Source organism: Mirounga leonina, unplaced genomic scaffold, assembly GCF_011800145.1.
Source record: "Mirounga leonina isolate KUSES-001 unplaced genomic scaffold, KU_Mleo_1.0 Mir_174, whole genome shotgun sequence".
Taxonomy (NCBI): domain Eukaryota; kingdom Metazoa; phylum Chordata; class Mammalia; order Carnivora; family Phocidae; genus Mirounga; species Mirounga leonina.
This window is the reverse complement of record NW_023270451.1, coordinates 20114045-20138280: the sequence shown is the minus strand read 5'-3', so window position 1 is coordinate 20138280 and position 24236 is coordinate 20114045. Positions and strand designations below refer to the sequence as shown.

At 37.4% G+C, this 24236-nt stretch overlaps 1 protein-coding gene across 6 annotated transcripts in view; it reads right to left on the bottom strand.

Moving 5' to 3' along the window:
- The window catches only part of ANKIB1 (ankyrin repeat and IBR domain containing 1), a 146933-nt gene that overhangs the window by 38266 nt on the left and 84431 nt on the right, over positions 1 to 24236 (bottom strand). For all 6 annotated transcript variants that reach the window (XM_035020536.1, XM_035020534.1, XM_035020535.1 and 3 more), the window contains 5 exons: positions 23943 to 24060; positions 16685 to 16893; positions 15166 to 15254; positions 9632 to 9776; positions 7363 to 7529 (listed from right to left, as the gene is read on the bottom strand). In XM_035020536.1, coding sequence (XP_034876427.1) covers positions 7363 to 7529; positions 9632 to 9776; positions 15166 to 15254; positions 16685 to 16893; positions 23943 to 24060 — 728 coding nt within the window. The remainder of the gene's footprint in view (positions 1 to 7362; positions 7530 to 9631; positions 9777 to 15165; positions 15255 to 16684; positions 16894 to 23942; positions 24061 to 24236) is intronic.

Sequence of the window (24236 nt, the reverse complement as noted above, 5' to 3'; positions counted from 1 at the left end):
ATCTGAAACTAATAATACATATGTAAATTAATTGAATTAAAAAAACCAAGTAGGTGGGAAAAATTTATTATAAAATGTTATAAAATACTTTGAAAGCATGATCTGAAACATTTCATTTATGCAAGCTTTTAATTAAAAAATTTTTTTCTTAGAGTGCCTGGGTGGCTCAGTCAGTTAAGTGTCTGCCTTTGGCTCGAGTCATGATCCCAGGGTCCTGAGATTGAGCCCCACATTGGGCTCTCTGCTCAGCGAGGAGCCTGCTTCTCCCTCTCCCTTCCTCTCCCCCCTACTTGTGCTCTCTTTCTCTAATAAAGAGACAAAATTTTTAAAAAAAGGGTTTTTTTTGTTTCCAATTTTTTTGGGATATATTTGACACGTAACACTGTGTGAATTTAAAGTATACACGTGTGCCACTTTGATACATTTATGCACTGTTAATAGGATTGCCATTGTAACAATTTTTATCACATTACATGTTTATAGTACAGTAAAAAAAAAAATAAAGGTAACGCCTCCCTCTTAAAAAAAATGTTGACAATTTCAGTTCACTGCCATTTTAGAACTTTATTAATGACCCATCCTAAGTAGATATCCTCATTTTATGATTCTCCTCCTTTAGACAACTTTCTCCCTTAATTAACAAATTAAGAATTATAATTTAAAAAAAAACAAAATTTTTGGGGTGCCTGGGTGGCTCAGTCAGTTAAGCATCCGACTCTTGATTTTGGCTCAGGTCATGAACTCAGGGTTGTGAGACTGAGCCCCACATCTGGCTCTTTACTGGGTGTGGAGCCTGCTTAAGGTTCTCTTCCTTTCCCTCTGCCCCTCCCCCTGCCTCTCTCGCTCTAAACAAGAATTTTTTTTTTTTTAAAGATTTTATTTATTTATTCATGAGAGACAGAGAGAGAGAGAGAGAGAGAGAAGCAGGCTCCCAAGGAGCAGGGAGCCCGATACGGGACTCGATCCCAGGACCCTGGGATCACGACCTGAGCCGAAGGCAGACGCTTAACCATCTGAGCCACCCAGGCGCCCTAAACAAGAATATTTTTGAGTATATCAGGCAATGCTGTAATTCCTTACATGTACCGACTCATTTATTTATTTATTTATTTTTTAAAGATTTTATTTATTTGACAGAGAGAGACATAGCGAGAGAGGGAACACAAGCAGGGGGAGTGGGAGAGGGTGAAGAAGGCTTCCCACGGAGCAGAGAGCCTGATGGTGGGGCTCGATCCCGGGACCCTGGGATCATGACCTGAGCCGAAGGCTTAATGACTGAGCCACCCAGGCGCCCCGTACCGACTCATTTAATCCACATAACAATTGTTTGAAATTGGTACTATTATCCCCATTTTACATGCATGGAGAGGCTCAGTACTCTGCCAAAGGTCACACAGATAGCAAGCAGATGAGCTGAGATTTGAAGCCAAATAGTTTGGCTTTGGAACTAGTACATTTTGTGCTGATTGCATCAGTTACAAAGGCTTCAACTGTATTACTGTATTATAAGAGAGGATGCTTGTTTATCATCAAGTCACACAGCTAGTTAGTGGCAGTTAAGTCTCAAAGGTAGGCCCTGTGTCTCCCGATTAATGTCAATCATGTGCTCCACTAAAGCCTGATAAATTGAACTTTCAACAGTATTTATTTAGATGAGTATGATACTTTGTATAGAGTAGACATGATATTTAAACAGGGTCTTATGATCAATTTCTATCACATAAATATCATGTTTCATTTCTGGGTCTACGGACAAGCTGGAGAATAGGTTCTGCTTGTTGGCAGGGCTCTGATACTTAAATAGCTAAATACTGCCAGTCTGGAAAAATCTTTTTCCAGAACCAGGGCTATTAAGCTAAGGAACTGAGACTCTAATTTTGCAAGCGAAGATAAGACTCAACTATTAGGGCCCACAAACAAGAACAACATTTATTTTGCCCAGAGGACTCTTAAAGAGTCCACTGTCTGTGAAGTCTGTGAAGGAGATGAAGCATGAAGCTACGCTTTAATTCAATCAAGATTCATGATCCTAACAGGAGAGTAGGTTTTATCAAAATCCTTATTGTGGATATTGGAGGAAAACAGAACGAGTTGATGACAATATTAATGTATTAATGCACATTCACTTGTGAAATTTCCCGAAATACCCGACAAATCTGCACATTATACTCTGATTCACTGGAAACTTCAGTGGACTAGAAACCTGATGCTGTGATTTCTCATCAGTTGTATCTCTGTAATCCAAATCTTACTGGGTTCAATTTGTTTCATGGTGATGGTGACACTATTAAAAGGTTTCTTTGCATAGTTCAGTAAATAAATGTTCCACAGCTGGGTGATATATTAAAAACCACACAATATTATTGTTTAGAATATTCATGCCAGTCAATTTTATTGAATAACTCTTATATTTGACTGTCTATGGATTTAGAAGAGATGAATTCCATTTTAAGTCTCTCCATTTCCAGTGGCAACGCTAGAGATTAAAGGGACTGGGGACACTATGAGGCGAAACAGGAGAGAAATGACCACTATACATAAGGTTAAATTTGAGTTCTTTTCCTCAGATTAGATTAGATTAGAATTTGGGTGGTATGAAGAAGCATTTTTGACAACAAATCTTTATTTTTTATTTTTAAAAAGATTTTATTTATTTTAGAGATAGAAAGTACAAACGGGGGGAGGGGCAGAGGGAGAGGGACCAGCAGACTCTGCGCTGAGTGCAGAGTCTGATGTGGGCCTTGATCCCAGGACCCTGAGATCATGACCTGAGCAAAAATCAAAAGTCGAATGCTTAACCAACTGAGCCACCTAAGCACCCCCAAGAGCAAATCTTTAAAGAGATGCCTCAGAAAAGAAAGACTGTGTTTGTTCAGAGGGCACAGATGTTACACAATAGCATATTCTACTTAATAAAAACAGAGGGGAGATGGTCATTGGCTCAAGTTATGAACACTGTCCAGGGACAATATTGTCAAATCAGACAAAATATAATTATATAGGCTAGGGGGAGAAAACATTCTAGGTTTAGTTAATAAAGGCACAGAAGTGGTGGGTGAACAAGTTACAAGAGAAAGGGCTATAGAGGCGCCTGGGTGGCTCAGTTGTTAAGCGTCTGCCTTCGGCTCAGGTCACGATCCCAGGGTCCTGGGATCGAGCCCCACATTGGGCTCCCTGCTCCACGGGAAGCCTGCTTCTCCCTCTCCCACTCCTCCCGCTTGTGTTCTCTCTCTCGCTCTCTCTCTTTCAAATAAATAAATAAAATCTTTAAAAAAAAAAAAAAGAGAAAGGGCTATACTGTGGTGGGAAGGGGAATGTCTACTCCTACCTTCCCTCCTATCAATAAATACGTTCAGTTATATCCAGGCACACATAGCACGCAGCTCTTAAAAAGAAAGAACTATTATTGCCTTTTCTTGTGTTTTTTGTAATCATCTTTAGAGAATAGTTCTGAGCTTTCTGGAGAAAGAAAGAAGCAAAACCCAGAATCATATGCCTTTATTTTATGAAGATATCTCTTATAAAGCCTCCTTTTGCATACAGATTTTGCCTCTCTTTGAAATAGTAGATAAGGGCAGCAGAATTCCTAGAATTTCTTTTTTTTAATTTTTAGAAATTTCTGATTATAGGGGCGCCTGGGTGGCTCAGTCGTTAAGCGTCTGCCTTCGGCTCAGGTCATGATCCCAGGGTCCTGGGATCGAGCCCCGCATGAGGTTCCGTGCTCGGCGGGAAGCCTGCTTCTCCCTCTCCCTCTCCCCCTACTTGTGTTCCCTCTCTCGCTGTCTCTCTCTGCCAAATAAATAAATAAAATCTTTAAAAAAAAAAAAAAAGAAATTTCTGATTATAGGCAAAGCTCTTATACTATATGAATAAGAGTAGGAAGATAAGAATGTTTTTAAAAACAGAGACTGCAAATTAATGCCTAGAGAGTTAAAGCAGGCAATGTAAAAATCCTAGAATAGGATTTAGAATTAGAACTAGAATTGTTATGTCCAGTAAATGATGGTTTTATTTGCTAAGCTCTCTACTACCCTTATGAACAGGAGAAAGAGTAAATAATTACCAAATGTGACCTTGAATCCATGTGGCCATTCATAGATCCCCTGAACTGGGATAAAAGTCAAAAGAGGGCCTGTGGTCTTGATATATCATCTCCAGTGAATCTTGAGTATAACCAGCCCGATATTTTGGGGTGTGAGAAAAAATAAGTGAATATATTTCTCCAAACATTGGTCTAGAAATGTACATTTATAGCACCATATATATTTATAGACTCATTCATATAGCTTTTAGAGTCTAACCTATATTGGTAGGTTTTTCCACTAGTTTTGTCATGTTTAGTCAAACCAAACTTATTACTTGTAATGTACAAAGGTAGGGAAGAATACCTTTGAATAATTGATTATATCCACATGCCTTATAGTAATAAGTGAAAAGTGAAAAAAATTGAAAGCTCATCTGTAGTAAAAACTAGTAAAAGCCAGACCATAGAAACCACAGAGCTTAAGAAGACAATGCTAATCACAGGTTCTTCTTTTCCCTTCAAAACTTTATTATTCTCTGATCTTAGCAAATGCTTTCTTCTCCTTATCTTCTAAGTGTTTTACTAATTTATATTTATATTTTCTATTTTTGTAGCTTCTCCACCAATCCTCTTAAATTAGCCTTTTTCAATCAGGATGTTTACATGAACAGAGAACTCAGAAATCGATTTATGTGATAACTTTTCTAAATTTTCCCAAGGATAATACATGATTAGTACCATTTTATTTTATTTACTTTTTAGGCTTCTTAAATTTATTTTTTATTTTTTGAAGATTTTATTCATTTATTTGAGAGAGAGCTAGAGAGAGTACATGCAGGGTAAAGGGCAGAGGGAGAAGCAGACTTCCTGCTGAGCAGGGAGCCCCAGGCAGGGCTGGATCTGGGGACTCCGGGATCATGATGGGAGTGGAAGGCAGATGCTTAACTGACTGAGCCACTCAGGCACCCCCTTTCAGGCTTTTTAAAATTTTTTAATTTTTTTAAATTTTTTAAAAGATTTTATTTATTTATTTGAGAGAGAGAGAATGAAAGAGAGCACATGAGAGGGGGGAGGGTCAGAGGGCAAAGCAGACTCCCTGCCCAGCAGGGAGCCTGATGCGGGACTCGATCCAGACACTCCAGGATCATGACCTGAGCCAAAGGCAGTCGCTTAACCAACTGAGCCACCCAGGCGCCCTCAGGCTTTTTTTTTAAATAAAGATTTTATTTCTTTACCTGAGAGAAAACGAGAGAGAGAGAGAGAGCGTGCACAAGTGGGGGGGACAGGGCAAGCAGACTCCCCACTGAGCATGGAGCCTATGACACAGGACTCCATCCCAGGACCCTGAGATTGTGACCTGAGCCAAAGTCAGTCACTTAACCGATTGAGCCGCCTAGGCACCTCTGATTAGTACCATCTTAGATGCACAGGGTGCACACAGTGGGGTACCTTAGGGCACATGAGCTTAAGTTTTTGAAGAAACTCCACACTAACTCAAAAGAGGAAGCTCCTTTATTTATTTATTTATTTTAAAGATTTTATTTATTTGCTCCTTTATTTTTTTTTACTGTAGTATTCTTATGTTATAGTAAAGTGGGTTCATATTCCTCTAAGGACTATTTATTTATGAAAAATTAAGCTTATGTGTATTCATTAACTCACTTGTCACTCCTGAGCTGGATCCTGAACTCTTCTAGTGAGGTAGTGAGGTGGAGTTAAGAACCAATCAGCAAATAGTAAAACATGTAAAACTAAAAATTATGAATCTGTCTTGTAAATGTTTTGAAAAATTACTATAAGGCATGTGGATATAATCTATTATTCAATATTCTGTTGCTATTTTCCTTGCTGAGTCTGATTTAGCCATCAAAGTAGCCAATATGATTTTCCTTTCATTAATCACTTCATTCAAGCACTTGGCAGAGGAGTCTAGCAAACTTTTTCTGTAAAGAACCAAATGGCAAATATTTTGGGTTTTGTAGGCCATATGGTTTCTGTCGGAACTATGTAATGCTGCCATGGCCTGAAAGCAGTCACAGAAAATAAACTGGCATGAACGGGTGTGGCTATGTTCCAATAAAAATTGGTGGGGACAGTAGTTTTCTGACACCTGACCTAGAGAGTTCAGTGCTATACATAGCCTGGCAATTCAAGAAATATTTTTAGCTAATGATAATGATGACGAGGGTAAGAAATAGACCTTTCAGGGTAGGAATATTTCCATAACTATGCCTTTTTAAAACTATTTAGCAGTGCTATAATTTGACTTTGGTTTCTGATAAGTAAATAAGTAGAGTCTTATATTCATCTAAGGCATACCCTTGCATACGTGATAAATCTGGAAATGAGAAAAAAGGAGAACAAATACTATTTCTTTTTCTGATCATTTAATTACCTAAATAAACAACAACAGCTAATTATCATTGAATCTACTCTGAATAATGCAGAATGCTGATAGTCAGACATACAGTTAAATGCTGATGTCAGACATATAGTTAAAAAACACAAGACACACAAAGTGATTCTTAACTAGGACTGTGCATTAGAACCACCTATAAGCTTCTTTTTGGGGGCCCTACTCCAAAGCCTACTAAATCAAAATCTTACTTGTTGGGGCCTATGATCAAAATTTGGGAAAACGGGTCTTAGTTAATTCTGGGCATCCATGGTTAAGAATCACTGCCGGAGGGCGCCTGGGTGGCTCAGTTGGTTAAGCAACTGCCTTCGGCTCAGGTCATGATCCTGGAGTCCCTGGATCGAGTCCCGCATCGGGCTCCCTGCTCGGCAGGGAGTCTGCTTTGCCCTCTGGCCCTATCCCCTCTCATGTGTTCTCTCTCATTCTCTCTCTCTCAAAATAAATAAATAAAATCTTAAAAAAAAAAAAAAAAAAAAGAATCACTGCCGGAGTCTTCAATTTTAAGAAAACAAGTATAAAGTTCTAAACATGTTCTAATCTATTCTCAGCAATTTGTTACTAGAGTTTAAGTGCATGGGCTCTGGAATCAAGGCTGGGCTCTAATCCCATTTCTGCCATTTCTTAGCTGCATAACCCTGGGAAACTTCTCTATGCCTAAGTTTCTTTATCTGTAAAATGGGTATAATAATAACACTCAACTCATAGAGTTATTGGGAGAATTCAATATGTGAAAATATCTGGCATACAAATTTGGTACAAATCAAGCACACAATAAATATAAATTATGACTACTCATCACACATTTTTTAAATTAATAAGAATGATGTCAAATATACTACACTCCAAAGGCCTAATTCAAGGTGCAAAGTCTCTTTAAAAACTGTTAGGTGATTAGGCTGATTCCAACTTGTCTTATACTGACCAGCAGAAGAGGTGTCCTTTTCCACAGTCCACAGCAGGAGCTCTGAGCAAGGGAAAGTTGAGTGTATCAGACCCAGATGTATTTGACCCTTGTTTTGTAAGTCTGACTGCTCTTTCACAGCCTGGAGTAGGACACCATTTAATGGCAGGATTATTTTCAACGAAGGCCTGTTGAAACAGCAATAATAAAATACAACAGAACTATTTGAACTCTTAATTCTGAGTGATCCCATGTCAATTTACTTTAGAGGGGAAAAAAGGGTGAACTAAAAAAAAAAGGAATAATCAGTCTCAAGAGATACTTAAAATAGTACCAGAAAGTATGGAACTTAGTAAGAAGGAAAAAAGAGGTAATTACCTTAGTAACAATGTGACTTTTTAAATTTATGTTTTCTTTAATCTAAAAACCAGGTAGATGATGAAGTAAAAATGCAATTATTCACACAGAAAATGTGTAATTTAAAAATGTTTTCTCATACAATGTGCTGCTTTTCTGATGGAAAATAATTATATGATTATTAGTTGCATTGGTACTGTAAATTTCTAAATGGCACCCCAATAATACATAAAAATCAGGATTATGATGCTTCATTACAAAACAGCAGGACATCTTTTGGAAAAGTCTGTATGTCATATGGCTTAGACTACAAAAAAAATCTGCACTTTTTTTTTTTTTAGAGACAGAGAGCAAGTGTGCATGCCTATGGCGGGAGGGGCAAAGGCAGAGAGAGAGAAAATCTTTTTTTTTTTTTTTTTAAAGATTTTATTTATTCACTTGAGACACAGAGATAGAGAGCATGAGCAGGGGGAGAGGCAGAGGCAGAGGGAGAGGGAGAAGCAGGCTCCCTGCCGAGCCAGGAGCCCGATGCGGGGCTCGATCCCAGGACCCTGGGATCACGACCCGAGCTGAAGGCAGATGCCCAACCATCTGAGCCACCCAGGCGCCCCGGGAGAGAGAAAATCTTAAGCAGACTTCCCACTGAGCACAGAACCCAACATGGGGCTCAATCCCACGACCCACAGATCATGACCTGAGCTGAAATCCAGAGTCGGACACTCAGGGCGCCTGGGTGGCTCAGTCAGTTAAGTGTCTGCCTTTAGATCAGGTCATGATGATCCCAGGGTCCTGGGATTGAGCCCTGCGTTGGGCTCCCTGCTCAGCAGGAGCCTGCTTCTCCCTCTCCTCCCTGCTTGTGCTTTCTCTTGCTATCTCTGTCACTATCTCTCTCTCAAATAAATAAATAAAATCTTAAAAAAAAGAAAAAAAAAAGAGTCAGACACTTAACTGACTGAGCCACCCAAGCACCCCCAAAGTATAATTTTTAAACCACACAAGAAAGTAACTTGCATACTTCTGGACAATTCTTTTTTTTTTTTTTTTTAAAGATTTCACTTATTTGATAGAGACACAGCGAGAGAGGAAACACAAGCAGGGAGAGTGGGAGAGGGAGAAGCAGGCTTCCCACTGAGCAGGGAGCCTGATGCGGGGCTCGATCCCAGGACCCTGGGATCATGACCTGAGCTGAAGGCAGATGCTTAACGACTGAGCCACCCAGGCGCCCCTGGACAATTCTTAAATGCAAATAAATATAGAAAAAAAGAGAAACATTATAATTCATCATATGAAACTATTTTTTGAAAAAAACCCATTCCAAGTTGATAATCTTTATTTCTGAATATTTACATTTAGAAGTCTAAAATATACCTTTTGGGAAACTGCAAATAGGTACTATTTACTTTGAACACTGCCTTGATCAGTTTTAAAAGTTCAACAGGCAAATCAGTAAATAGTTTTGACCAAGTTTTTTTTTTTTTTGTAAATTACTATTTCAATTTTTTATTTTTATTTTTATTTTATCTATCATGACCATAAAATAATGCTTTAGGGAGCCTGGGTGGCTCAGTCAGTTAAGTGTCTGACTCTTGATTTTGGCTCAGGTCATGATCTCAGAGTCGTGAGATCAAGCCCCACGTTGGGCTCCGTGCTGAGCGTGGAACCTGCTTGGGATTCTCTCTCTCCTTTCTCTGCCCTCCCCATACTCGCATGTACGTACATGCTCTCTCTCTCAAATAAATAAAATCTTTAAAAAAAAATAATGCTTTAGCTTAAAACTTTAATTAATGCCATCATTCCTTCATGCAGTTTTTCTGGGAGACAAAAGTCAGTCATTGTTCTATGTGTTTTCAAAAATAAAACAAAAAATTAAATAAAATGTTATACAGTTTAATAAAATTAAAATGAAAATGAAATCAGATAACTGGCAGCATACCTTAATATCAAACTGTAGATATCGTTTGTCCATCTCCTTAGAAACTACACTTTCTATGATATCCACAGGCACAAGTTGGAAGCAATCATATGCAGGGCAGAAAATGTTGTGAGCTTCACCTTCCTGAATTTTTAGATTCAAAAACCTGTTAAAATTATCAATTGACAGAAAAAAAGGAAGAATATAATTTATTTGCACATTCTAAGAACTTTTTCTTTATGCTGAATTTTCTGTTAGAAATGAACCAATGAACAAAGTATGAAATATTAATTGTAATACACTGATTCATATAATTTACAAATATTATTGAACACTCACTACCTGCCCAACCATTCATTCATTCATTTATACACACATATACTTGTGTTTGTTATATACACATTATTTTTTTACAATGTTCTTCTTTTGCTTTATCCTCTCTAAAAATCTGAAACATTATCTTTAACATTAAAATTTCAGAAATGAGTGGTTTAGAAAGATCATATTCAATTCTTGATATTCTATCGAGAAAAAGAAACAATTATATAGAATTAAATCATGGCTAATCCAAGAGATTTGGGAGTGGCATTGGAAGATAGCATACCTTTTTGAAGAAAAGACTATCCCCTTATATTTCATTTAGACGAGTATTAAGGTGCATGTCCTACTCTAGGCACACTAGTTGAGGTAGTAGGGAAAAGGTATCCTGGAGAGTGGCAGGAATCTAGCCCAAGGTGAAGTAAGTGGTTAAGGAGCAGGATTTTGAGTTAGAGAATTCCAGGTCTGCCACTAACAAGTCATATGATCTTCAGCAATTTATTTACCTGCTCTGCCCCTCAGTTTCACTATCTGTAAAATGGAGATAATAATAAGCACTTCTTGGGATTGTTACACAGATTATAAGATATAATGTGTATGAATATCTGCAGGGTGCCTGGCATAGAATAAGAATTTATAAATTTTAGCTAGAGCTTTATTTTTATTATTATTCCCCATGGAAAAACAAGAAACAAATTAGCTTTTGAAGTGTGATTTAACACTTAAACCTAGAGAAAATAAATGGAAAACCAGGCAACTAAGTCACCATTCTCTAGTGATCACCATCAACAGTTTGATTATTCTACCTGCAGTATTTTTCCTTTGGTTCTCTCAGTGTCTTAATTCAACTACACTTAAAAAAAAAAAAAAATCAAGCTAACTGAGATCTCATCAGATCTGCTCCCTCTGGTCCATTTCCACCTTCTTCGACAATTTCATCTTGGCACTTCGAAGAAAACAGAGACCTCTCTTAATATCCTCCCTATCACACCCTGAACCTAGCTATGTCTTTAGCTATCTTTGCCTTCTCACTACTCAACTTCAGTGAAAGAGGCTTCCTTCTTTACCCCCCAAGCAAATCCGTACTCTGGCCAGCTCCAGAACTTGCAGAGTCCAGAAACCTATCCTTTCTCTCTGTCTCTGTCTTTCTGTTTGTCTGTCTCTCTCATGGGTCTTTTCTTCGGCACTATCAATATGCTCAAGTTTTCTCCTACCCTGAAACATTTCTCAACTAAATGATCCTTTCTAGCTCCCCTTCCTTTTTACATCAGTTTCTTGACAAAATAGTTTGATGATTTGTCATTCCTTCCTCAAGTCCATCCCGTTCACTTCTCAACTGGCAACACTCTGGCTTTTGTCACCTCTTCACTGAATAGCCAGCTCTCAACAAGGCCATTAAGACTACCCATTAGCCCAAGAATTCAAGACTTCTCAGTTTTTATCTGCCTTGAATTCTCTGGAGCATTAGACACTGCTAAACAGTTCCTTCTTTCAGATTCTCTCTTTTCTCTGGCTTCTGGGACTTAATTTTCCCCTGGCATTCTTCTTACCTTTGGTTGCTCCTTATTCATCTTTTTCACTAGTGCTTTTTACTCTCCTGATCACTTATGTTTTACTGATCTCTAGGGTTTTCACACCAAAACTCTTCCCCCTTTCTCATTTCATTCACTCTTCCTGGGTGATCTAAATAGTCCCAACTTAAACTACCACCTATACGCTAATGACTCTGAGGTTTAAAGCCCAGATCTCCCTCCTTAGCTACAGATCTTGACCACACACAATACTTTTGTTTAAGTGTCTCATATGCATTTAAAATTCAACATGTTTAAAATCTTGCCCTCTATTTTTCAATATGATTTAAAAACCGCACACGCTCCACAAAACTCTGACATATCCCAACAGAAAGGCATTCTGTATCTTAGTTACCAGGGAAAAATGACCTGTATTACTCTGTGTCGAGAAAAACAATTTGGCAGAAATAAAGATGGATGAAGTGTTCAGGGGAAATACTATAGAGCAGCAGTTCTCAAAATGTGATTTGTGGACCTGAGACTTTTCACGGGGTTTATGAGGTCAAAAGTATTTTCATAATGGTATTAAAACTGCTTTATTTTTTAGGTAAAACTGCTAGTGCCTTAGCATGAATCATGGCAGTGGTGTTAAAACTATACTGGTAGACTTTATATTCTTCACTGCTTTGCACTTGCAGTTAAAGAAAAAAAAGCCAGTTTCACTTAAGAATATCCTTGATGGAGTAATAAAAATATGAATTATTGGTTAATTATTAATACATTTTATTGATTTATTTTATTAAATCTTAACTCACAAGTACACATCTTTTGAGTATTCTGTGCAAAGAAATGGGAAGTAAGCATAATGAACTTCTGCTGCTGCATACCAAAGCACGGTGGTTGTCTCGAGGGAAAGCACTCAGGAAATTGTTCAAGCTACAAGTAGACCTATGTGCGTTTATCATGGAACACTATTTTTATTTGAAATAGCAGCCACAAACAATGATTAGTTGGACTTGGGTTTATAATAGACTTTTTTGGAAAATGAATTAAGTGAGCTTGTCATGTCAAGGAAAAAGGTTGACAGAGAGAACTCTGGGGCAGACTTTACCTATGTTTTTATCTTGTAGGTCAGCCATCCTTAGGAAGAGGATAATAACTACCATTTATTGAGTAGTGACTATGCTCCAGGCCCTGTTCATTTTAAATATTTTTCATATATTAAGCCATTTAACAGTATACTGACAATATGAGGTACTTACTATTATCACCATTTTATAGATAAGGAAATTGAGGCACAGGGAGGTTACCACTTACGTAAATCAACAACTAATAAGTAGCAGGAAGGATAATCTAGGCTGGGTAGAAAATAATAATTTCCCTTTCATTTAAGCCCTTGGAGTAGATGCTTCAAAGCATCTGGCTGGATTGATGACATTACGGAGTAGGGAAGAGTAAAATAAATTGAGAGTTTTTGAACAATCTAGGACCTTTAACGTTTTTTCCTTGCTTCTTAAACAAAGAAGTTTCTTTTCTATATGCCTATGAAAGGACTGCAATTCATTTAAAAATGGTTTTATCAATGTATAAATCACCCAACCTGGAACTTGGTTTTCCTGCTGCTTGATTTGACAAGAACTACGGGCAGGATGATGGGAGGGGAATCCTAGATAGGTTGATAAAGTAACAGAGAAAATAATCATTAGATCTTTCAAATTTAAATCTTACCATAAACTTCCCATGGCTAGTCTGTGTTGAGTATGGGAGATGGTTCCTGTGACATAAGTTTGGTGAGGGAGGTAAAGGAAGTTCAAAAAAATTCAAGTAAATCCCGTGGGGAGGCTTAGTTTTTCACACAGAAACCACGGTCAACAGTAGCAAACTTGGTAGAACCCAGAAAATACTCCCCAATACAACAGAGTTAACAATTTTAAGCTAAATAAACTACTGCATCTGTGGAAAATTTTCTGCATCTACAACTAGGTCAAAGTTAGCTTTGGATTGTAAACCTGCCCCTCGCCAGTCACTTTAACCTGTATCAGCTGTACCGATTTGATCTTATCTAATTAGATTCAGAGTAAAGTCTAGTCTATGTTTTAAAAACAATGACAGGGGCGCCTGGGTGGCTCAGTCGGTTAAGCGGCTGCCTTCGGTTCAGGTCATGATCCCAGGGTCCTGGGATCAAGTCCCACATCGGGCTCCCTGCTCTGCGGGGAGCCTGCTTCTCCCTCTCCCTCTGCCTGCTTCTCTGCCTACTTGTGTTCTCTATCTCTCTGTCAAATAAATAAATAAAATCTTAAAAAAAAAAAAAAGACAAGATATTCTCATTTATTCTGACTTTTTAAGAAGCAGTAATATTTCTCCCCTCCAAATGAAATCTTCCCCCATATCCTGGTTTAGAAAACAAAGAAAATGCACTCAAAATGAAACCAGAATGACAGAAAGATGAGTGGTTGTCTAAAAAATTGGAGGGAGGAGGTGGTGGGAGGATGAGGGAGGCAGACAGAGAAGGGTGGGAGGGATTTCAAGGAGAAATGAGGAAACTTTTGGGGTAATGGATATATTCATTATTTTGACTGTGGTAATGGTTTCATGGGTGTGTACATATGTCAAGGCTTATCAAATTATTTATTTTAAATATTTAGTTTATTATATGTCAATTATACTCAGCAAAATTGCTTAAGACAGCAACAGAAAATTTGCTCAGGTTCTTGTTCTCTCACCCAACATGGTATTCCCCAGCTCCCTACACTTGGTACCTGAAACTCCATGGAAAAGAATAGTTTGAAATCTTCCGAGTTTTAAGATTTCCTTAATCACTAATGACATGCTTTGCTTAGGTCATTAGTCAGTAGACTTTTGTGCTCCAGAGATAACATGATATTGTATTGCTCATTAATTACATTGATCTTCTCCTTTGTTTTGTTTATAAACCTCCCTTGAAAAGTGCAACATTAGAGCAAAGTTAATGGATGGTATAAGAGTATAAATCTTGGCAAGATAATGGGAAGGAGAATAGAGACAAACATGAGAAACAAAATAAATTTCCCATTTGTACCCAACCATGTCTAGAAGAGACATTAACCTATGAATTGACTGAAAAGGAATTTTATATGTATTCTTATAGATTTCAAAGGCTATTTATTTGGTTGTCACAAAAAAATTTAGAGAAAGCATAAAACAAATGCTTACAAATTCTTTTTTTTTTTTTAAAGATTTATTTATTTGACAGAGAGAGACACAGTGAGAGAGGGAACACAAGCAGGAGGAGTGGGAGAGGGAGAAGCAGGCCTCCTGCCGAGCAGGGAGCCCCATGCGGGGTTCGATCCCAGGACCCTGGGATCATGACCTCAGCTGAGGGCAGACGCTTAACGACTGAGCCACCCAGGCACCCCAATGCTTACAAATTCTTAAGAGTATAAAAAAAACCTTATTCTTAATACTTAGGTGTAGGCTTGAAATTTACATTAGTTGTAATGTAAATTAAATACTAAGAAAACTTACTTCCATATACCTGCTTTGTTACCAAAAGTACCTTCCATTTAAGCTAAAGAATATTAATTACTGAATGGGAAGATGTAAAAATGAGGAAAAAAAGTATATTTTAGCGCAACTCTGAAACCAGTATGAATAATCCATATCATTAAATATCAAAAGCAGACAATTTTATTACCAAATCAGAGTGCTATCATGCAGTAAGAAATACTAAGCTGCACATATACTCACGACTCCCAACATCCTCTACAAAAGTCATGTCCACAGGGCATATCCACTGGGTCTTCAAATACAGAAATACTGCACATACAAATGTCACACTGGAAATGAAGAAAAGCAATGATTTAAACAAAAGTCATACTTCGGATAGAGAATGATATATTTATTTATTCACTGGCTTAAGGCAAAAATACTACTATAGTAACTATACAGTTAAGTGTTTCAAAGTTATAAGGGAAGTTAAAGTTAGTGTGCCTACTTCTGATTGAATAACAAATACCATGCCTACTTCATTATAAACTATTAAGGGACTTAAATGTTTTAATGCACAAGTCAAACTCTTAAATTCCAAATTTATGTATTAATCAGCAACTATGCATTTAGGGAAAAAAAGTATAAGAAACAAACCATTAAAATCTATTCAGGTCAAGATCAAATTGTCCACTGCAAAATAACCACTTCAATATCATGTTCTTTAGCCTTTTCTCATCCCAGAAAATCTACAAAAACAGAGCAACTTTGTGTTTTCAAGATAAAAATTCCCAGATATTCAGAGTAGGAATTTAAGGATTTCTACCCAAGGAACTCTGCTACAAAACTATGTATCTTCTAAACAATAACTTATTAGAAGCAAACATTCCAATGTTACAGATGCAAATTAGAGAAGTTGGATTTTATTTTCCAAGAAGGCCTAGATAAAACCCAGAATGCTTTCATTTTTATCACACATTTTGAGTGGCTGAACCATTAAAGAAACGTCAAAATTTCCTGCAACAGTATACCAATGGTATGCCAATTAAAAATGTAGACAATGGCAGTACTATTTCTCAATAAAAAGCAAACATTTATTCCACAAATATATCTAGATGATATACTCCAAAGCTTAACTGAAACAAATACATAATTATCAATACATTATAAGTGTTTTCAAGAAAACATAAAAATTTTTTCATATTTTTTTAATTTAAGGTGCCTATCACAAACTCAACTTTTAATATTTCAGTATGGTGTGTTTAAAACTTTAGGCACTTAGAGATTTTAAGTGTAAATATAGTAGATGGCTTTCTCAAACTCTTTTATGTTTTCTGTTTTGAAATGAGAAAAGAAAACCCTTTGTTTTTCAATCTGTAATTCAGAGATAACAAAAATATTCTGTGATAATAAATATTTGTACCAAAGGGTGAAATAACTGAATCCTTTAAGAGGGGTATAGGATTCAATTACAAGGGTTCCATGAAACTATATATATACCTATATTTTGAGACAATGAAAGCACAGGGGTAAGGGGAAGGGCAGGGGAAGAAGGAGAGGGAGAGTGAGAGAATCTTAAGCAGGCTCCACACCCAGCACAGAGTCTGACATGGGGCTCAATCTAACAACCCTGAGATAGTGACCCAAGGCAAAACCAAGAGTTGGCTGCTTAACCAACTGAGCCAGCCAGGTGCCCCTTCCATGAAACAATATTAAGTAATTTAAAAGTTAAAAGACTAAACACAAAACTATGGGAAGTACATTGAATACTGGACCATACCAAACTGGTGTCCAAATCCCCAGGAGATAAACTTATTTCATCTGGAGAGGTGACAGAAGAGCGTGTAGTCCTTGGAGTTCTTGGAGAAGGGAGTGTGTCCCAGGCATTATATCCACTTGGTGGTGGAGTTGGCATCTGAACACCTGATCGTTGGCAGCAGTTCTCTGGGTTGGACATCCAAGCTTCAAGTAATTTCTCCCTATCCCAGTCTTTAAGAAAAATGGAATGATATCTCTCAAAAACAGGAAATATGGTGATGTTTTTTAAGAGTTTCATATAACAAAATAAAGTGAGGATAAATTAAAGAGATATAGGCCACCTAAAGGAAGGAAAATTATTTATACCAAATTAGTAATTACAAATGAATATTCAGGTATATTATATCCATTAATAAATAAGTAAATATATATTTATTTTTATTTACTTATTTATTTAAAGTAGGCTCTATGCCCAGCGTGGTGCCTAACACAGGCCTCGAACTCATGACCCTGAGATTGAGACCTTAGGTGAGATCAAGAGTTGGATGCCTAACTGACTGAGCCACCCAAGTACCCCAAACCCTGAATATTTTTTTTTAAAGATTTTTATTTATTTATTTGACAGAGAGAGATATGGTGACAGAGCGAACACAAGCAGGGGGAGTGGGAGAGGGAGAAGCAGGCTTCTTGCAAAGTGTGGAGCCTGATGCAGGGCTTGATCCCAGGACCCTGAGATCGTGACCTGAGCTGAAGGCAGACGCTCAACGATTAAGCCACCCAGGTGCTCCACCCTGAATTTTTATTATTATTTTTTTAAAGATTTTATTTATTCATTTGACAGAGAGAGACACAGTGAGAGAGGGGACACAAGCAGGGGGAGTGAGAGAGGGAGAAGCAGGCTTCCCGCTGAGCAGGGAGCCCAATGAGGGACTCGATCCCAGGACGCTGGGATCATGACCTGAGCCGAAGGCAGACGCTTAACGACTGAGCCACCCAGGCACCCCCGAATATTTTAAAACAGAATTTAAACTTTTATAATCTACTGTGACTTACAACTGTGTCAATATCTAAAATATTGTCAAAACTTCCAGTCATTTCTACTAATAATCAAAAGAGGTGCCTCACACATCACTTCTGGAAGTTACTAAATTTTTCATGGCATAGATTTGACTTAGCCATTTTACTCTTTTCAAGAAAAATATGTAAAATTTGCAATTTGTTTCACTGGTGTCAAGTTGTAAAATGATTACATAGCTTACTATAAACACATCAAAATGCCAACGAGTCCAAAAATCATTTGATAAACAGCTTGAGAGCAGAAGAAACTTCTGAAGGGATTATGGTTATAAAGTTTTAGTGCATTAGGTATACATTCTGTATTAAGTGAGTTCACATCTGACTTAACTAAAAAAGATGATCTTCCTAATATGAACACTTTTAAAATAGACAAGTGATGCATGTTGTTACATAGTTCAGAGCCATAAAAACCTAACCCATTAAAAATAATAAATAAATACATCCAATTATTTTGCTGTTTTACACACATTATTTCATTTGTTCCTCCCAACAAATGTTTCAATCATTATTTAGGTGAAGAAATGAGGACTCAGGAAAATTCTATAACTTGCCTAGGCTCACACAGATAGTGAGGGATTTAAAACCAATTTCTGTGATTCTAAAACTTGTTTTCTTTCCACTGTAGCACAATGAAGTATAGGGTCATGAGTAGTATAGAGTCAATTACTCAACATAGGCCCATTCTATACAATTTTACATCTCTAATACAAATAGCTGTGGAAATGTTCTATGCAAGACTTTTCTCAACCATATTAAATCAGTGTATTTGGTGGTTTAGCAGACTATGATTTAGACATACAATACAGGTAGAACGAGTATATTTCCAGCTGTGTAAACCATATGAGCAGGGCACAGAAATATAAAGAAGAGACGTGAGCATTTCTGTAAAGTTACAGCATACCATGTTGTCGTTTGAGAAGATGGGAAATAAGATTGGGAAAGGGGTCAGATTACAAAGAGGAAAAAAATCCAACAAGTGAAAAAAACTGCATGGGTGCATTCCAGGAAATGCTGCTACATGGATGTTAGTTTTTTTTTTTTTTTAATATTTAATTTATTTATTTGACAGAGAGAGACACAGTGAGAGAGGGAACACAAGCAGGGGGAGTGGGAGAGGGAGAAGCAGGCTTCCCGCGGAGCAGGGAGCCTGATGCAGGGCTTGATCCCAGGACCCTGGGATCATGACCTGAGCTGAAGGTAGACGCTTAATGACTGAGCCACCCATGTGTCCTGGATGTTAGTGTTTTGATATGTCATTACTTACTTAAAAAGTTAAAATTACTTTTCTTAGCACAGTAAGATTATTCTTCAAAAGTATCCATTATATCACTGTTTAATAAAGGAAAAAAAGAACTACTATAATTTCTATAAACAGATACTAAATATGTTAAATTTTAATCTTATTTACTATAAATATTTTTCAGCACAACTTTTGTTTGGATTCTATCACATCATTCACTTAGCAAATATTTACTGAATGTCTTTTATGTGCCATGCACTGTGTCAGGCAGTAGGGATACAATGGGAGGAAAAATCAGGCAGATTCCTGCCTTCATGAAACTTACAGTCTAGCAAGGAGAAAGACGTTAAGTAAAAGAATCATCACTGTCAGGGTGCCATGAAGGACAGGTAGAGAATCCCAAGTCAGAGAAGGTCTGACTCTGGAGAAATAGCTTGAAGTGGACAAATGAAAGATGAGTGGGAGTTAAGTAGTAAAAGGGAGGGGGAAAGACATTCTAGACAGGCAATGCACAGCATGTTCAAAGTCCCTGTGGTAGGAGGGAAGATGGCATCCTTGTGAAGTTAAAAAGGTCAATGTAGCTGTAGCACGGACAGCAGAAGGAAAGCACTGCATGAGATGAGGCTGAAAAAATAGGCAGGGGCTAGATCATGCAGGACTTTTTAATAACACTTCCATCATCAGCTCAGGAGTGATAGGAAGTCACTGAGAAGCTGAGTTTGGGGTTAGGAAGGACAGGTTGTCACGATCAGATTTGAAAAGATCATTCTGACTACAACAAACAAAGAAACTAGATAGGGCAGGAGTAGAGGGAACACAGTCCAAATAGGAGGGGAATGGGTAGTATAAGTGAGAGATGATGGAAGCTAGAAGTAGGTGGTTGGTTGTAGTGGAGATAGAGAAAGAGAGGAGTTTAACACATGGAAGGTGGAAGTGACAATTTGGCGACAATAGGACATAGAGTCTGAAGGACAGGATATATCAAGGTTGGTGTCCCAGGTTTACCCACCTGGTTGGTTCGTGCCATTTATGTAAATAGGGAATACCAAAGAATCAGGTACAGATGGAAGAGCATGATTTTAGTTTCAGACATAATGAGTTTAAGATGCTTTTGAGATATCCTAGAGATGCTTTAAAATAGGCAGTTATAGGGGCGCCTGGGTGGCTCAGTCATTAGGCGTCTGCCTTTGGCTCAGGTCATGATCCCAGGGTCCTGGGATCGAGCCCCGCATGGGGCTCCCTTCTCTGCAGGAAGCCTGCTTCTCCCTCTCCCACTCCCCCTGCTTGTGTTCCCTCTCTCGCTGTGTCTCTCTCTCTCTGTCAAATAAATAAATAAAATCTTAAAAAAAAAAAAGGCAGTTATATACAAGGGTGCGGAGCTAAGAAAAGAAGTCTAGTCCAGAGGGAGAAATCTTTACCTATAGAAACCTTGGAAGAAGATATCATTTCCCAGGAAGAGAGCAGAGTGAGAAGATATAGACCACTGATGTTTAACTACCTAGAGATGATGATGAGTCTTCAAAGGAGCTTAAAGAATACTTCAATATAAATTAATTCTAAGCATAAGCAAATTACCTTTGGTCTCGTATTTTGTAAATTTTACTTATTTTCTTATTAGGTAGCATTCCATTATGTTACTTGTATTACTGAGGAAATACTCAGAGAATGACCTCTGTATTCCTAACAGAGTCTTCCTTAAAATTCAATTACTGCTCAGTAAATACTGCCAAACATTTCTGTCTTCTGCTTAATCTAGATCAACTTCATTACCTTGGGACTACATTTGACAACAGATAATATATAATACTCAAATCTACTTTCCTGTGTAAAGCTGAGTGAATGTTACCCAGGATATAATCTATAAATCTTCTAAGTAGTTCAGTTAATAGCTCTGAAACACAGCCTATCCCTGTTTTGAGAGCAATTAGTAGAAATTGTAGTTCTGTGCACTATTTTATTCACTAACATCAGTTATCTCTATCTTATTTGATTATCAAATGTCACTGTTACTGGTATTATCCAAATAGTATAGAAGAGATGTCCATTTGAAAACCTGCTAGCCTCTATTTTATGCCTAAATAGGGAAATGAAATATAGACCTATTAAGTAAGTTATCAAAAAAGTTATCACAGAATAGATAATACCAAATAAGAAAATTCAATTAGATTATCACCTTATTAGAACTGACCCCTATTATGTAAAAGAAGTAACTGAGGAAAATATCAATGGAGTAAAAATGGAGTTGATAATTTTTTTAGGCGGGGAGGGTCAGAGGGGGAGAGAGAGTGAATCTTAAGCAGGCTCCATGCTCAGCATGGAACTTGACGTGGGGCTTGATCTTTCAACCCTGAGATCATACCTGAGCCAAATCAAGAGTTGGACACTTAACAGAGCCATCCAGGTGCCCCTGGAATTGATCATTTAATAATACTTGATGACACAATGTAAACAAATAGAGATGAAAATGTTCCTTTAAAAAATTTTTGGTAAAGTTAGATTAGATTCTTTATATATTGTAACTTAGACTGTGATACTTCATATAACTTAGATTCTCTATATACTGTTACTCAGAGTTATGATACATTACCCAGAAATGGTTATAAGTATACAAAAAATGCTTCAGTGTAGAACTGTTGCTTGCAGTTAAGTGTGGCCAACTGACTGAATTCTGGACAATGGAATGTGTGCAGGAGTAACGTATATATAAATAACACTTCAGGTATATTATTTATTATATATTATTCATTCTATAACCTTTTTCTGAGAGCTTAATGTATGTCAGGTACTGTGGAAACAAAAAACATTAAAAGCTTCCCTCTAAGACCTCCCAGGTTAATCTAGAGGAAAAGCAAATAAAGAGATTACTATAAAACTGTATTCTAACTGTATGACACAGGATGTAGTAGAAATAGACAGGAAGGGTCTCAGTGCAGACTTGGGAACACATAAGCAGAAAAGGTTTCCTGGAAGATGTGGTTACTAAGGACAAGCAAGAGTGGGTAATTAAAGAAAGGGGGAGATGACAGCCCAGGTAAAGAAATCTGGGTCATGAAGGTCTACTAAAGAGTTTAGATGGTTTTAAGTCTGTGGAAAGGTAGTGAAGGGTTTTTCAGCGAGGGAGTGACATGCTCCAATGTGCATTTTAAAAGAACAGTCTAATGGCAATATGAAAAATTAATAGGGTAAAAGAAGAATGACAACACCGGAGACCACGACTCAGGAGACTATGATTTAGATGGAAACTAATGACAGCCTGAATTTAACTCAGTGGCAATGGGAATGGAAAGAGCTGGAGAGGGAGCTGGAGCCGGGGATGGGAAGATGAGAGACACTTAAGAAATGATGAGACCGTGGCCAAATGTAACAAGCACGGAGGAGTGAAGTATGACTTTCACATTTCTGGCAGGGTAGTTTGATGAATGTGACGCTCGTGCATCAAGACAGTGGGAGAAAAGAGGAGTTTAGGTGTGGACATCCTTAGATTGAGGAAAAAATGTTAAACAGACATTTAGAAACCCAACCTCAAATACTTTATTAAAGTCAGGTTGTAGATATACTTTATTGTTTGGATGATTTTTGAAACCTTTGGTTTCAATAGATAAATGTGTATAGCAATGCTTCTCTGAGACTGGTCCACTTGTAGGCGTCTTTACAACTTGTATTTTTAAGCCTCACCCCTCACCTAATGACCTAGACTCTCCAGAAATAGTCTAGGACTCTCCGGTTAGTTTCTCAGGTAATCCTTATTTATACTAAAATTTACGAGCCACTGGTATATAAAGTGGAAATAATCTCAAGTACAGAACCCTGGGAAATATCAATATTAGAGGTAGGGATTCTAGAAAGTTATATATCAAATTATTCACAGTGATGACCAAGGGATGATGAAATATGGAATTTTAAATTTTCTTCTGATCAAACAATTATATAAAAAATTTTGGAAGTTGACATTCTATTTTATTTTATTTTAAATTATTATTATTTTTTAAAGATTTTATTTATTTGACAGAGAGAGACACAGCGAGAGAGGGAACACAAGCAGGGGGAATGGGGGAGGGAGAAGCAGGCTCCCGGCCGAGCAGGGAGCCCGATGCGGGGCTCAATCCCAGGACCCTGGGACCATGACCTGAGCTGAAAGTAGACGCTTAATGACTGAGCCACCCATGCGCCCCGACATTCTATTTTAGTATAGGTGACAGACTTATAGTTCAAATAGACAGGTAAACCAGGCAGAAGAGACATTTACCTTTCTCTTTTTAAAAATAATTTTTAAATCAGAAAAAACTTATCTTTGAAACCACCCAAAATATCACATACGAACTGTGCAATGACAGGGTCCAACTCAGCATGTGACAACTACCAGAATGGCTGCCTTAAGTATCACAGAGAACTTAAAACAAGCTGAGTAGTTTTCCTAAGTAAAGTTGTTAATGTCCTTAAAACAACAACAACAACAACAACCCCCCCTCGCAAAAAAAACTTAAAAGGAATAGTACATTCTTGTATTGACTCCATAATTTCGCTTTGTACACTTCATGGTGAGAAACAGCTTTTATATAAAATGAATATAACTGACAGTACTAATAACACAACTGTTAGGTATTTAATTGACTTTAGTAAAAATGAATGTTAAAACTAGGATTAGGACTATGGATTCCAACTTTCAACCCCGCTTAAGTCAGGCACATTTCTAAAATTAGACAATCCATAAGATCATTTAGTAGCTTGGTTTTTAAACACAAATTTCCTATTTCTCCTCTATGATTTATAGCCAATTCACACTCCAAAATACAGAATGTTCTGAGGATGCTGGGTACCGCAGTAACCACTACACAAAAAACAATTTAGGCTTGTTTAACAAACTATTTTGTTTTATATTGAAATAGTAAAATAGCCATATTTTAACTCTGAAAAGTTTCAAAAGGCACTCATGTTATCAGAAGCATAAGACATTTTTCATTACCATGAGCTCGAAGTAAAGCTTCAGCAGTAAACAGTGGAGCCTGAAGCATGTCTGCAGTCTCCACAATAAGCATATCTTTCAATCTACGAAGATCCTGAGGCCTTAATCCTTCATATGGCTTTGAAAAGAAGAAAATCAAGTTAAGTTGGCTGTTATACTCTTGGGAAATCCTAAATGCCTATAAACAAATATATATGATAATCATTTAATTCAATCTTCCTGTTTCACTTTGATTACTGAAGTTAAAAAGGTCTGTGTGCTCCACTATCATGGACCTCAAACTACTGTTTCACA